This window comes from Tenrec ecaudatus, chromosome 1, assembly GCF_050624435.1.
Source record: "Tenrec ecaudatus isolate mTenEca1 chromosome 1, mTenEca1.hap1, whole genome shotgun sequence".
Taxonomy (NCBI): Eukaryota; Metazoa; Chordata; class Mammalia; order Afrosoricida; family Tenrecidae; genus Tenrec; species Tenrec ecaudatus.
Window position 1 is genome coordinate 52,499,227 of NC_134530.1, and position 15,752 is coordinate 52,514,978.

The window sequence follows — 15,752 nt, forward strand, 5'->3', positions numbered from 1 at the left end:
TGGGAATCCCAAGGAGAAGCAGGGAAGTTGGGTTTGAAGGGGACACGTCCTGGACTCACGTTGCTGGGAGAGAGATGGCAGGAGGGAACGCCTCCCCCAGCCCCCGCCACCCACCCACCCCCAGCCAAACCTCCTTGGCTTTTGCACTTGAACTCTGAGGATTTCACCTTCATGTGGCCTCCAAGTCCTGTGAAGCTTGTTGTCTCGGATCCCAAGAGGATACTGGAGGCGGGGTAGGGCCTGGGAGGGCACCAGGTGGGCTTGAGGCCAGCACTGTCCAGTGTATTCCTGCTGCCCATTAGGTTTAGCCTGGGCCTAGGGGGATTGTGTCTCCAGCCACACTCCAGGGGCTTTCCGCTTCCCGGGCCCGGGCTCTGCACCACCTGGCCTTCTCTGCTCCCCCTGCCTTCCTCAGCTCCTTGACTGGCTTCTGTGTCCCTGCTACCCTCCTCCTCACGGGGCCCACCAATCTTGACCCCGTGTCTGGTCTCGGGTCCTCTCCTTGGATTCTTATGAACTCTGAGTGCCACATGCTAGACCTCCTCCTCCCTGCCCTGCCATCCCCAAGCCATCATCTCTCCGACTTCTTGAAGCCCCTTTAAGATGCCATCTCTTCCAAAGAAAACTTGATTGATGTGCATAAAGCCAAGCACGCCAATCCTAAGTGTATATATAGAGCTTAATGAATGTTCACAAACGGAACACACCTGTGAAATAAACTGCGCTCAGATCAAGAAAGACAACAGTCGCCGCACCCGGAAGCAATCCCCTGTCCCCTCTCAGAGCAGGAACTGCCCTAGATTACTTTTGAACCTTACACAAAGGGAGTCGAACAGTATGTCCTCTTGGGCCCTGACGTCTTCCCTTCACCCGTATGCTCGTCATCCTCATCCATATTGTATCACGTCCCGGAGGGCAGTAAACCACAATGGGCCAACCCATTCCGCTGTCGGCGGACCTGCCGCCTGTTTCCGCTTGTGGTCCTTTATGGCTAGTGTCGCCAGAGTGTTCTCCTGGCCGACATAGGGACGTGTTTCTGTTGGGTCCGTGTGGGTGTGGGATGGGTGGGCGTGTGAACGTTGGGCGTCCGCACACACGGCCGTGCAGTCTTCCAGAGCGGTGGTACGAATTCCAGCACTGGTGGCCTATGGGAGTCACTCTCTGTATGTCTTTGCCAACCCTTGAAATCTTGCTGTCCTCTGCCCCACCAGCGCTGAGCACGTGGCTTAGACAGCCGCAAGCACAGTGACCCAGTCTGCTCTGGGCACTGCAAGGGAGCACCTGGCTGGAGGGAGCTCCCTCAGGGCCTTCACCTTGTGACGTATCAGACGTGGATGTGCAGGAGATTCTGGAGTAATCCAGGGGGAAAGAGCTTTTTTGGTTGTTGTTAGTTTGAAAGTAGTTTATGTGTCACAGGCTTATCAACCAAGTCACTGGCCTGGGGTCACTCTTTTTTTTTTTTTTTTTTCCAGTGCTGGTACTGGCCGCACAGGCTGCTACATCGTCCTGGATGTGATGCTGGACATGGCGGAGTGTGAGGGCGTGGTGGACATTTACAACTGCGTGAAGACTCTCTGCTCCCGGCGAGTCAACATGATCCAGACTGAGGTGTGGGGCCCCAGCCTTGTCCCAATTTCCCTGCCAGGCCCTTGGTTCCGCTCAGAGGAGCTCAGAACATGTGGAGTGGGTCCAAGGATGCCCTGAGGCTCCTCCCTTCCCCAGGGTTTCCTGCCAATCTTGTCGAGCCTCTCCCAACTCCGCCCCACAGTGCTCTGCTAGGTGAGGCCCAGCAGCCGTGGGCCAAGGCCACGGGCTCTGTAATCATGACCTACCCTCCTTCGCTGTGAGGCCCTGGCCTGGCCTGCCACTGTGTGGAGCTTCTCACAGGCTTGCTAAAAGGGTGGAATGTGAGAAAGCACGTAGCGCAGTGCCCTGCACCTAGTTCTCAGTAAGTGACAGCTGTTCTTAGGAGCAGCTGGTGCTTGGCATCTAGCTAGAAGGCTTGTTGTTGGAGTCCAGCCAGAGGTGCCTTGGCCCACTACTTCTGTAAGTGACCTACTTCTATCAGATTACAGCCCTTGAAGACCTGCAGGGAAACGCTGCTCAGAAACACACAGGGTGCCTGTGAGTCTGAACGGACTCAACAGCAACGTGTCTTGTTGTTAGTACCACTCCCCCTGACACCAGACCCCTGAGACGTTGCTTCAAGTAGGACTGGCCCGTTGGCCCGGCCTGTAGTAACACATGGTTGGACCCTCTCTCAAAGCACCCCTGTCACAACCTTCAACCTGTTCCAGTCCCCATCCCTACCCAGAACCTCCAGCGGCTAGGCCCTCTTGGTTCCTCATAGTCTTGCCTCCCATCCTAGGAGCAGTACATTTTCATCCACGATGCAATCCTGGAAGCCTGCCTGTGTGGGGAGACCACCATCCCTGTCAGCGAGTTCAAGGCCACCTACAAGGAGATGATCCGCATTGACCCTCAGAGTAATTCCTCCCAGCTGCGGGAAGAGTTCCAGGTGTGGGATCCATGTGTGTAAATGTGTGGGTGTATGAGTGTGTTGGGAAATCCTTATGCGGTAGAAGACATTGAAGGACAACCCGGAGGGACCAGGTTGAGGCCACAGCTACAGACTGACTTGGGCTGCTGAACACACCGTAGTTGTCTTACCCATAAATGACAAATGAGCAAATGAACATGGTTGATATCTACCTTTGTAAAGTGTGTCATGTTTCTTTTGGCTGTAAGTGACAACAGTTCAGCTCAGCTGGCTCATGGAAGTGAAAAGTCCAAGGGTGGGGCAGCTTCAGTGATGGCTGGATCCAGGGGCTCACAGCGATGCCTGTATCTAGTCTCTGTCCACCTCAGGCCTGTCTGTATTCTCATGCCTGCATCCGGGTTCCCGGCAAGACCAGGCTTAGTCATCTCTATTTTCTGCACGCTCAGTGGGAAGAAGCACTTCCAGCTCCCAGCAGCTCTAACCAAAGTCTTGTACCAGACTCTGATGTACCTGAGCCAGTCACTGGGGCCAGAGGGATGGACACGCTGATTGGCTCAGGCCGTGGTCATGTGCCCCAGACCTGATCCTGAGAATGGGACCAGCTTCACCCAAATCACTTAGATGGGGGAATACTATTTTCCAGAGACACGTCCAAGAGCCATCATCACTGGGTGGGCAGAGTCCCCAGATGTCCTTTCTGCTCCAGGGCTCCTGCTTGGGTGCCCCTCTATGGAAGATGTGCGGCACTGGGGCTTGTCGTGGTTAGCTATCATGGTCACAGCCATGTTTCTGGTTTTTGAGCCTGTGTGTGTGCCAGACTCAGTGTTGGGCATCATCTCATTTCATTCTCACGATTGTCCCATGGCCTGTCACAAGCCGTTTCTATGGTTCCGGAGAGTGGAGGCAGAGAGCTACAGAAACTTATCCAGGGTGAGGCCAACCCTTAGCTTTGAGCTCTAGCTAGGCTGAGCCACACGAGGCTGCGATGAGCTGGAACGGACTCCGGAGCCCCTGCGTCATTGTGATTGTCACTGTTCCCCCAGTGCCTGGGCCAAGCAGATCCACGAAGATGCTTTCAAGTTGGGTTGTCCCAACCTGCAGTAACATATGATTGGACCCCATGGAGAAGGGGTGGGCTCCGCCCAGGTGCCAGGGGGCCTGAGTGCAGGTAATCTCTCCCGGGGAACAGCTGGCCCAGGAGACAGGGAGCTGGGTTCTGCCTGCTCATTTCTCTCTGAACCTCAGTTTCCCCACAAGTGTGGTCTAAGTAGCTCAGCCTAGTCCTCCATTTAGGGCTGTGAAGAGATGCAGAGAGCACTCGCCGTGACACCCTTCCACCCCCAATCCCTCCCCTTGTAGACACTGAACTCGGTGACGCCCCCACTGGACGTGGAGGAGTGTAGCATCGCCCTGCTGCCCCGGAACCGAGACAAGAACCGCAGCATGGACGTCCTGCCGCCCGACCGCTGCCTGCCTTTCCTCATCTCCACGGACGGAGACCCCAACAACTACATTAACGCCGCCCTGACTGACGTGAGACCTGGAGGGCGATGCCTGGGGCTCCCTGGGAAGGGCCAGGAGCTGAGGGAGCAGGGCTGAGGATTCTGAGGGAGAGGGAGACCACTACTCTCCTGGGGACCAAGCCCTCCACCCCAGTGACCTGTCCCTAGTGAACTCCCACTGAGGGTGGTCCAGCCGGTGCTCCCCCCTCAGTCATTGCTCTGAGACTGGGAGCTGGAGTCCAGGCAGGGCTGTCTCCAGGAGCAGGTCCAGCAGAGCCTAGAAAGGATGAGGGATTCGTGGGGATTTGGGGAGACCAGAAGGGGTGCTGTGATGGGGCTTGGGACCTGTGGGGCCAGGTGAGCTCTTCCTGGGGCAATGGAGCTGGAACCTGTTCCAGGGTCTAGCATGCAGTGGTGCCTTGTTCCCTGGCCTGATTCTGGCCCTTCTTGGAGAACCCAGGAACATCTGGGAGCCCCCTCCTCTGCCCCTAGTCTGGAGGGGCTAGTCCTTCACTCCTGTACCCAGTTTGGGAGCCTGGGCCGGGGTCACCAGTGGTGCAGCCATGGAGTTGGCAGGAGGAGGCGAGGTGCATGTACTGGGGACTGTCACTGAAGCCCTGCCGTGTGCCGGGCACAGGTGAATCTGGGAGCCTTTTCTCCTGGCCCTTACCTTCAGGCCAGTGAATAATCAAGTCTTTACGGAATCTTGAGCACTGGTAATTTCTACAGAAACAGCTGAGCGGAAGCTGTGCTCCCTGGGGGTGTGGTGGACACCAGGTTGACAGTTTTCAGTGAGGCAGTGAGGGAGGGCCTCCCAGAGCAGGTAGCAGTCCAACAAAGACCAGAAAGAAGGGAAGCAGGGAGCGACACGCACAGCTGGGGAAGAGGGTCCAGGTGGTGGGATCAGCAGATTTGGAGGCCCTAAGGCAGGGAGCAGTCTCTGCCCACCATGTCGGAGCTTCCATGTTTTAATGCTCGGTTCCCAGGGGCCCTGGGTTTGTGCTCTAGAGGCCTGGGGGCCGCCCTGTCAGCGCAGGCCTTGGTGTGCCACCGTCTGCAGTGGGTGGCTGGAGGCAGTGCCATGCTGTGGGGCGGGTGGGGCAGGGGCTCTGGCCGGTGGGGGCCATCTGACTCCCGCCTTCCTGCAGAGCTACACGCGGAGTGCGGCCTTCATCGTGACCCTGCACCCGCTGCAGAGCACCACGCCTGATTTCTGGCGGCTGGTCTACGACTACGGATGCACGTCCATCGTCATGCTCAACCAGCTGAACCAGTCCAACTCCGCCTGGGTGAGCTGCCCGCTGGCCGGACAGGCTGCTGCTGCCCTGGGGCACCAGTTGGGGTCAGGGGTGTGACCCCCCAGAGTAATCCACCACCTCCGTGTGTGACCTTTGACAAGTCACACCTCCTGTCCCCGAGCCGTGGTGACCAGGGCCCCGGACAGAGATAGGTGCAGTTGAGCTGGCCTCCTCCTGGAAGCAGATGACCAGAGGTGGTTTGCAAGGCTGGCCTTTCCGCTAGCAGCCAGGTGCTTAACCACTGTACCACCAGGACCCCTGAGCACCTGCTTGATGCTAGGGATGCTCCGCAGTTGCGATCCCCTCCAGGAGGAAGGACTTCAGGGAGGGACGTTAAGGCCCAGAATGGTGAAGTGGCTTCTCCAGGGTCCCCAAGTGGCCAAGTTGTGTCTCCCATGGTGGGCTGCTCAGCCCAGAGCCTGCGCTCTTTCAGTCATGTGACCAGCCTGCCCCTGCTGGGATTTTTGAGGCCGAGGAAAGCCCAGGCCACCTCCCTTTTAGACCGGGTGGCCTTGGCAAAGCTAATGTGCCCCCCTGGGTCTCCGTTTCCTCCTCTGCAAAATGGAGGGCACCACAGGGCCATCATCGCGACCAGGGATATGCATGGTAGATGCTCAGGACGATGCGCTGCCTGGCATGTAGTAGGCACTTGGGGCATGGCAGGGATGACGCTGATGAGGGTGACGTGACTTCTGAGGTCTTTCCAGACGTTGCCTTTCTGACCTTGGGACTCCTTGGAGCTTTGGAAAAGTATAGATGTCTGGCTTCCAGCAGTGTGACTGAACCCCTATGTCTCTAAGAACCCCCTCCCCCCAGTCTCTGCGTCAGGGTAGCAGGAGGGCGTGGCCGCCTCCTGATGGCCATCTCCAGAAGACCTCATGAACCAGGCTCTTTATGAGTTGGGCACTGAGTGTCTTTCTGCTGGGCGGGAGTGAGGGGAGCCCAGCAGTAGACAGGACATGCTTTGGGGTGGAGGGAGGGACCTGAGGGATACTCACTGGCCATTGTGACTGTATACTGACTCGCTCACTCATTTAACCACCTTCTCCCGCAGGTGGTTCTGTGCCAGGCCCTGCAGAGGGCAGTGGGAGAGGGTGAAGACACAGTCTCTCCCAGGATCTCAGGGTCCAGGGGGAGCAAGTATAATAGCAGACGGTGACAGCACATAGGGGGAAAGGCCATCACGGAGCTGACAGGGGCCAGAGGAGGCTGGGAAGCGTGTCCTGGGGGGCTTCCTGGAGGAGGTAGCGTCCAGGCTTCAAGGTGTAGCAAGAGGAGCTTTAGCTAGGTGAGGTGGGGCAAGGAGAGGGAGCGAGCAGCAGGCACAGGGCCCTAAGTAGGCAGAGAGAGGAAGGGAGCACCCCCGCCTCCCAGGTTGTAGTCAGGCAGGAAGCATGTCCTGGTCTGAGAGGAGTCTGGGACCCAGGGAGAGGAAGAGGCCGGCCCAGGTTCCCTCTCCAACTGGGAGAACTGTGTGTGTGTTTGCACCTGTGCATGGGAGCGTGCCTGCTCATGCACACTAAGGAACAGCCTTGCACACTCGGCCGTGGGAGTCGGTGCCATTGCCAGTGTGCTCTGTGGTGAGGGCAGCGGTGGGAACCAGAAGCTCTGGATGAGTGTGGTGTGAGGGGGTGGGCCGTGGTGGGCACACTGGAGCCCAGGGCAGGTGCAGACATCTGGGGGTGGCTGTGAGCAAAGATGCACCCCTTCCCCCGGCGCTACTCAGCTCCCCTTTCTCGGTGCCGGTACCCAGCCCTGTCTACAGTACTGGCCAGAGCCAGGCCGGCAGCAGTATGGCCTCATGGAGGTGGAGTTTGTGTCGGGCACTGCGGATGAGGACGTGGTGGCCCGGGTCTTCCGGGTGCAGAACGTGTCTCGGGTGAGTGGTCTACAGAGCCCCGGTGAGAGTGGCGGTGGTGGTTGGGGTCATCTTCATGGCCTTCTCTTGAGGTCCCCGCTGTCCCCCTCTCTGGGTGCTGCACCCCCCAGCTGCAGGAGGGGCACCTGCTGGTGCGACACTTCCAGTTCCTGCGCTGGTCTGCATACCGGGACACACCTGACTCCCGGAAGGCCTTCCTGCACCTGCTGGCCGAGGTGGACAGGTGGCAGGCGGAGAGTGGGGATGGACGCACCGTTGTGCACTGCTTGTGAGTAAGGGCCCTTCAGGGGGGCGGGGAGGGCAGGGTTCAGAAGGAGAGAGCCCCCGAGTCTGGCCCCACAGAGGACGGGGCAGCCCAGCCTGCCTCGGAGAAACCCAGCCACCATCAGGGAATGTTCTCTGAGACCTTTGACCTTGCCAATGACAAAAGCCCCATGTCAGACTTTTTCATCCCCTGAGGTGAGAGTTACGTTGAAAGCCAGAGGATTTGGAATCGTTGTTCATGCACGCAGTCCTTCCTTTATGAATTCCTCCACCCCCTGCTACATGTATATATATGCCCCCTCTCTTAAATCTGTCTGCTCACGCCCGCCTGGTGCCTCCGCCACTCCTGGGCCCCAGACTGGACCCACGGGAGCTGGGGCAGGGACCCGAACTATTGGGGCCCTCAGAACCAGAGTGTACTTAAAGAGGGGGCTAGGGCCCAGTCAGCCCCCGGCCCCCAGGAGGCCCTGTCCCTGGAGTCACAGTCTTTGTGTGTGGGCTACGGGGTCTCTGTGTGTGTGTGTGTGTGTGTACCCCATGGGTCAGCCACAGGGCGGGTGGGAGGGGTGGGCACTCTCCCCAGGACCCCAGTTCCAGTTTACACTCTGGCGCGTGCTTACTGCCCAGCTGTCACTTGACCGGTCACTGCCTTTGCCCCTCCGCTTTCTTGGGCAGGGGGCGGGGGGTTGGGGGTAGGGGTGGGAGACGGCCGCCTTTATCTCACAGTCCGTGTGTTGAGCATCTGTCTTCCTAGATGCCTTAAGGAAGTCAGTCTCAGCCTTGGACTCTCCACCCTCTAAGATTCTGAACACCCTCCTCCAACCCCACCGCCGGAGCTCCCCAGTCTCTGTCCTCTCTATTTTTGCTTCCTGCCTAGCCCTTCTCCTCTAGTTCTGTCCGCAGACCATTGGTTTGCCTCTTTTAGAAATGGGGGCGGCCGCAGTGGCACCTTCTGCGCCTGCGCCACGGTCCTGGAGATGATCCGCTGCCACAACCTGGTCGACGTTTTCTTTGCTGCCAAAACGCTCCGCAACTACAAGCCCAATATGGTGGAGACCCTGGTGAGGCCGCTGCCCGCGCCCAGCCCCCGGCCGCCCCTCTGCCTGGCCCCCACTTTGGGCTGTTGGGTTCTGGCCCTCCAGGGTCAGAGCGTTCCCCCCAGGCTTCCCCTTCCCTCCCCGGGTGGGCCCTCTCCCCCTCACCTAGCACTAAGGCCGACTTGGCCCCTGATTCCTGTGTCCCCCTCCTCTCCCCGTGCAGGACCAGTACCACTTCTGCTACGACGTGGCCCTGGAGTTCTTGGAGGGGCTGGAGTCCAGATAGCAGCCCCGAGCCTGAGGCACCCACTGTGTACTCAGGGCCAGGCCCACTGACCAGGACTGCCGAGGAGGACCCAGGTGTCCAGCCCTGCTTGGTCACTGACCCCTTAGGGGAAGCACTGGAGGGACCGCCGAACCTTCTACTGTGGGCAGGACCCTTTGTCATTATTGGAGGGCAAGCTGTGGGCCAGCCGGCCACTTCACCAAGGATGCGGCCTGCCCCACCTCCGCAGCATCCTGTGATCTGTGCGGGCCCAGAGGGCCTCCCAGGGAGGCTGAGGGGCCAGCTTGGTGGGATCCAGGCCCGAGTCCCTGACTCCATCTCTGGCGGAGATGGGGGAGCCCTGCACAGGCGGTGCCAGGCTGAGGTTTCTGCCCGCTGGGCATGGGTGGAAGATGAATTGGGGCGTGGCTTCTGCAATCCGGGTTGGCCCAGCCCCTGAGGCTCCCAGGGTATTAATCTGCTCTGCCCCTGGCATAGCTTGACTTCCCTTCCCAGGGGGCCTGCAGCTCCCTCCTCTAGCCCAGCTCCTGCCATCCCGGAGTGTCTGCTCACGACCCCACCCCACCTCTGCTTCTCTGAACCAGGGTCTGGCCATCTCTGCCCAGTCCCATGTGGGACCCCTTCCCGCCTGACCCACCCTCTGCAGAATGAAGCCAACGTATTCCCCACCCATAGCTTTCAGGCCCCACTGGGCGGCCTGCTCAACCTGGGCCAGTGACAATCCGCAAGGCCGGACAGTGCCCGGACCGCGAGCTTCCCATGGCTCTGGGGAGAGAGAAGTGCCCGAGGAGGGGTACAGAAAACCCGTAGAATTTGGAGGAAGGAAGCGGTATTTTGGGGGTCAAGATCTTTGCTTTCTTGGTTTATTTTGTTGTTTTGTGAAGGGTGGATGGGAAGCTCTCTTTAAAATGGGACAGGCCACATCCCCATTCCGTGCCTCAATATCCCCATCAGTAAACTGTAGCTAAGACTACTGACCTACCTCGCAGGGGGCTGTGGGGAGGCATAAGCCAATGTTTGTAAAGCGCTTTGTAAATAAATGTGCTCTCTGAATGCCGCAGAGCTGCTGTGTGTCTGACCAGCCTGACTGGGGCCCCACTCCCTCCTCTTAGCTGCCCTGTGCACTGGGAGCTCCTGGGCTCTGCTCTGGCCTCAGTTTTCCTTCCATTAAATGGAGGTGTCGACCAGCGCTCTGCTCAGGGCCTTCCATTTCTGAGGTAGCTCCGGAGGGCCTTGCCATTGTTGCTCCCACCAGGCAGTGGCTTCAGCTTTGTTTATGTGTGAGGTGCTGTGAAGTGGGTTCCCATGCATAGCAACCCTGTGTCCAACTGAAGGAGCCCCCGGCCGTCCTGCGGCAGCCTCACAATTCTGTGGATGGATATATACAAAGACAACATGTCATTGTGTGTGCGGTCAAGGCTCACCGACTGTGAACTAGGGTCCTAGGTTATAATTTACACACAGATTGTTTGGTGGCATTTTACACAGTGTGTCAAACTTCTCATTGTTTCCATTCTCATGGCTCTGTTTCCAGGAATCCGTTTTCCTTGCCCTCTTGCCTTCTCATCTGAGCCGTGGCCTAAGTCTTCCCCGTTTGGTCCCATAGAGATGCTTTCTTTACACGTACACGACACTCAGGGGGGGGGGGTTAGACATCTTGAATGTTTTATTGTGCTTGGTGGATGTTTACAGAGCAACTGGACTTCCCATCCAATAATTCCAACACAGTTTGTGACCTTGATGTAACAACACCCTTTATCATTGTTACCAGTTCCGTTTTCCTTCTGTCTCATCCCTTCCTGCCGACTGAGCTGTATCCCTGTGCAAACGCTGTCCTTTTGATTTTGGATGGTCCCTGTTCTAAGATGCATGTATCTCCCCAGTGTTATTGTTCACATTCTAAGCATGTCTTGTTTGCTCGAAGGTTGGACCACAGGGTTGAATGCCGCCGGTAGTGGTGTCTGGGCACCATCTAGTTCTTCTGGCCTCAGGGTCATGGAGACTGAGGTTCACGTGGTCCTTCAGCCTATTGGTTTCCATGTGTCTTTGCTTTTCTTCACTCTTCCTTGTTGCAGGCAAGGATCGGCCAGTAGTCACACCTTTGATGGCCATTCACAAATGTCTGAGAGTCCAGTCCATGCTCATTAGCGTGTAGACTGGAATATTGTCTTTGGGGACTGTTATACCAAGTGATTTTTGTATTAGGCCTGGTTGACTAGAGACACTCATAGATGTGTAAGAAAGAACTTTATATCAAGAAGTAATTAAACAGCCCAGCCAAGCACAACTCAAGTCCTTAAATCCGATCTGATACTAGTCCAGCGGCCCTCTTCAGACTTACACAGCCACATGCGATGATGCAGAATGCAGGAAGATCACAGGCTGGTGGGAGCCAAGTCACATGGATCCAGTGGTGTGTTTCTGGCAGGTCTCAGAGTGGCTCGCCAGCAGGAAGGTGAAGGCAGAGAGAGAGAGAGAGGACAAGGTTCCCACGACTCTCCTTATGAGAAGGTCACGCCCACAAGGAGGCACCATCATGCTGTGACCTGATTGACAGGCTAAACTCCACACGTACACTTTTATAGATCTTCAAGTTGACATGAAATTATGTAACTACCATAATTTTTATGTTTGCCTAGCCCAGTGGCTCTCAACTTTCCTCATTTGTGACCTTTTAATATAGTTCCTCATGTCGTGGTAACCCCCCAACCATAAAATTATTTTTGTTAAGACTTCATAACAACTACTATTATGAATTGGGTGACCCTTTTACTACTTTTATGAATTGGGCGACCCTTTACTACTATTATGAATTGGGCGACCCTTGTGAAAGGGTTGTTCGACCCTCAAAGGGGTTACAACCCACAGGTTGAGAACCGCTGGTCTAGACTGTGGTTCTGAGCCCCTAAACCCAGTGAGAGATTCCTTCACATTGTTTGGTTATGGCTACGAAGTTTTCACAATGTAAGACGTCTGCCCCCTTATGCTCCATTCTATTCATGGATATATTTGCCCTATATATGAGGGAGCTTCAAAAAGTTCCTGGAAAAATTTCATCATCTTGTAATTCCACTTTCCCATGAACTTGTGAAATCCCTCATGCAAGCACATGTAGAAATATCTCACTCATAGGTGGTTTCATTTGTTTTAGGAGACAGCACGTTATTTGACTAAAAGACCTCTTGGAATAGCTTTGGCTCAAAACTTAAAGAGTGTTTCAGGGTGACAGTCTTGTGGAGTTTTTCAGTCTCAACTGGTGCAGCAAGTCTGGCCTCATTAAGAATTTCAGCTCTGTTCCATATTTCTCCCTCATTCTTTAAGAACCTGTCTATTATGCTCCAGATCCAGGGGGTCAGGGTGGTAGCTGGGCACCACCTCATTCTGGATCAGGTTCTTCTCTGAGTTTTTGGGTTCCTTCTTCCTCGTTTACTCTGAGCACATACACAGAGATCATAGATCTCTTATGTGGCTGTTTGCTCATTAAAGATCCCACACACTACATGGAGCTGGCTTGCTGAAAGTGAGGAGGACTTAAATTATGTAGCTACCACAAGTTTGATGTTTGCCTAGACTTTGGTTCTGAGTCCTTAGATGAAAAAGAAAGATCGCAGCCTTCAGTGCAGATTACCACTCAATGAGAAGGGAACTCAAATCCTCACAACTGGGCCAATAGGTAACATCATGTTAAATGGAGAAAAGGTTGACACTGTCTAGGATTTCCTTTTGCTGAGGTCCACAATCAATGCTCATGGAAGCCGTAGTCAAGAGATCAAAAGACGTGCTGTATCAGGTAAGTCTGCTTCACAAGACCTCTTTAGAGTATTTCATCTTTGCAAAGCAAAAATGATTACTTTGAGGGGACCTGACCCAAGACATGGCATTTTCAGTTGCCTTATATGCATGTGGAAATTTGACATTGAATAAGGAAGACTGAAGAAGAATGGATGCATTTGAATTGTGTGTGGGAGAAGACTATTTAAGTACCACGGACTGCCAAAAGAACAAACAGACCTTTCTTGGAAGAGGTATGACCCGAATGCTGCTTAGAAGCAAGCATGGCGAGACTTCATCTCGCACACTTTGGGCATGTTATCAGGAGAGACCAGTCCCTAGAAAAGGGCACCGTGCTTGGTAAAGTAGAGGCTCAGGAGAAAGAGGAAGGCCCTCTGGGAGGTGGCTTACCACCATGGCTCAAGCAACAATGATGAGGATGCTGTAGGCCTGGCCAGTGTTTGCTTCTGTTGTCCACAGGGTCACTCTGAGTCAGAGCCAACTTGATGGAAGAAAACAAAACATAACAAAGCACACTGTATTGTATATATGAATGTATCCACTTACATGCACACTTATCTACATGCATATAGATACATTTATATAGTCCCGTCTGTGTACTCCATGTATGATGAGATATGTGAAGACAGAGAAAATCATGTTTGACCTTTTTCAAGTTGATATAATGGAGGAAGTAAGTTAAGCCTGGAGTTGTCATAGCGAGGGAGTCTATGGACACACTACTGAACAACGTAAGAAGCATCAATGAAGATCGAAGGCATACACAGACCCACTGTACCAAAAATAATTGGTTGACCTTCAACCATTTCAGGAAGTAGTACATGATCAAGAGCCAGTGGTATTGAAAAAAAAAGTCCACGCGGCACGGATGGTATTAGTGACAAAAGGCTCCAGGGATTGGCCGAACAGCGATAGAGATGTGTCAGCAAGCCGATGCATTGCTTGAGGTACTCCCTCATCTATGCCAAGAAATGTAAGGCCACCTGACTGGAAGAGGTACTTGTGTTCAATCCAAAGAAAGGTGGGCCAGCAGGATGCAAAGACTGTCCATCATTACCATTCATAGCACATACAAGTAAACTTTTGCTGAAGCTAGTTCAAACATGGCAGCTGCAGTACCTAGGGAACTGACAGATGTTCAAGCTGGCTGCAGAAGAGGATGTGGAACAAGGACTGTCATTGCTGATGTCAGATAGATCTTTGCTGAAAGTAGAGAAGACCAGAAAGATGTTTACCCGAGTTTCATTGACGATGCCAAGCATTCAACTGTGTGGCTCACGAGAAACTGTGGATAACATTGCAAAGGATGAGAATCCCAGACTTCTGAATTGTAGTCATGGGGAACCTAGACATTGACCAAGAAGCAGTCATTGGACTGGAACAAAGGGAGACTGAGTGGTTTGAAATGAGGCAAACAAGGTGTGGTCAGGTGTGTATCCGTTTAATCAGTATGCTTGGCAAATAACCCCAGAAGCTGGCCTATCAGAGAAGTAGGTGGCATCAGCATGGGAGGCAGCTTGTGAACCTGCCACACGCAGCGATACAACTTTGCCTGCTGAAAGCGAAGACGACTTGAAGGAAGCACTTGCTGCTATGCTAAAACTATGGCCCTCGGTATGGATTTACAATTCAAGGCAAAGAAAAGTCTTCACAACAATAGACAGTCACGACAAGTGGATACAAGATTGACGTTGCCAAGGATTTCATTTTACTTGGATCCACAATCAGTGCCCACGGCCATAGTAGTCAGGAAGTGAAGCTACATAGGATATTGGGCTGGTTTGCTACACAAGGCTTTTGTAAAGTGTTAAAGAACTAAGAGATCTCCCTGAGAACTGAGACACACTTGACCCAAACCGTGGGATTCTCAAAACGGCCTCCTTTCTGAGCAGGGAGTAAGGAGAACTGGAGAAGAATCGATGCATTTGAATTATGGTGTCCGTCAAAGACATTGAATGGACTATGGGATTCCAGATGAACAAACACATCTGTCTTGGAAGAAGTACAGCCAGAGTGATCTTTAGAAGTGAAGCTGGTGGGCTGTTGTTTACTGTGCTTTGCACACGTTGTCAGGTAGGACTAATGCCTGGAGAAGGACCGCGGACTTGGTAGAGAGTCAGCAAGAGAGAGGAAGGCCCTTCATGAGCTGGGCGGCCCCACGTGCTCAAACAGCAGCAGTGGTGAGAGAGAACAGGCGCAGTCAGGGTCTCCTCCTGTTGTACCCAGGGTCCCTGTGAGCTGGGGCCAACTCAACAGCACGGAACAGTGACAACGTGCACACATTGACATCCCTGTCACTGGGACACGTATGCACACACACTTGTCTACAGTCCTATTCTTTAGTTGTCGCACAGTTGTGTATGTTCTAGCATTTATCAAAAGCATCTTTCCCCCCTTGTAGGCTTCTTGATTTAAGCTGCACACCCAGTTGCCCATATATGCTGTTATATTTCCCATCCCTGCAAATAGCAGGTGCACTATCTAAGAGTGATTCCCCCCAACAAGCCCCTGCTGGTAACATATTAGTGAAGGTTGACTTTTGGATGTACCAGGGGCTTCAAAAATTGCTGGAAAAAATGAATGAAAAAATAATGAAAGTTTTCCAGAAACTTTGGAGCCCTTCCATAGGGGCTATATCTTGAGACCCTTAAGATCTCCAGAGCTGCCTCTCTCCGTACTGGGCTCCTGGACCAGGCTGAGCCCTCCCTGCTGCACGTTGGGAGATGCAGGCTGTGGCGTCAAGGCAGACTGGCCCCACTCATAGTGTGACTCCGGGCAAGTCAGTCGCTTACTGTGGACTTGGCTTCTCTGTGGGAACCCCCTGTCAGGTCAGAGGAGATGGGGATGACCAAGTACTTTGTGTGGCGCTAGGTGTGTTGAACAGGCTCCATTTACAAATGCACAGCAGAGATGGGCATAGAAGAGAGACACCCCAGTTGTGGGGACAGCCCACTCCCATAGAAGGCTTGCTCAGGTGTGGACAGAGGAGAGGACTGGGTGTTAGGGACCCAAGTTACTTCTGCTGTGTTACTTGGGACCAAGACAGTTGCTACTCCTCAGTTTCTTGGTCTTCGGTTTCTTCATATGCAAACTGGTTGGCAAGGTTCTTGCTGTACGCTGGACTGATTCTACTCATCCCCTGGCTGACTCTGTGCCTGGGTTTTTCCATTGATCAAAGGACAGGACCCATTCTA

The 15,752-nt window shown here is 54.2% G+C and overlaps 1 protein-coding gene across 1 annotated transcript in view; it reads left to right on the forward strand.

Annotated features, from left to right (window-relative positions):
- Positions 1–9,788, forward strand: part of PTPRU (protein tyrosine phosphatase receptor type U) — an 87,549-nt gene extending 77,761 nt beyond the window's left edge. Inside the window, exons 24-31 of the mRNA XM_075538802.1 lie at positions 1,473–1,608; positions 2,369–2,518; positions 3,860–4,033; positions 5,151–5,291; positions 7,054–7,179; positions 7,290–7,447; positions 8,369–8,504; positions 8,704–9,788. Of these exons, the coding sequence (XP_075394917.1) occupies positions 1,473–1,608; positions 2,369–2,518; positions 3,860–4,033; positions 5,151–5,291; positions 7,054–7,179; positions 7,290–7,447; positions 8,369–8,504; positions 8,704–8,766 (1,084 nt within the window). The 3' untranslated portion in view covers positions 8,767–9,788. The remainder of the gene's footprint in view (positions 1–1,472; positions 1,609–2,368; positions 2,519–3,859; positions 4,034–5,150; positions 5,292–7,053; positions 7,180–7,289; positions 7,448–8,368; positions 8,505–8,703) is intronic.
- Positions 9,789–15,752: the final 5,964 nt, after the last annotated feature.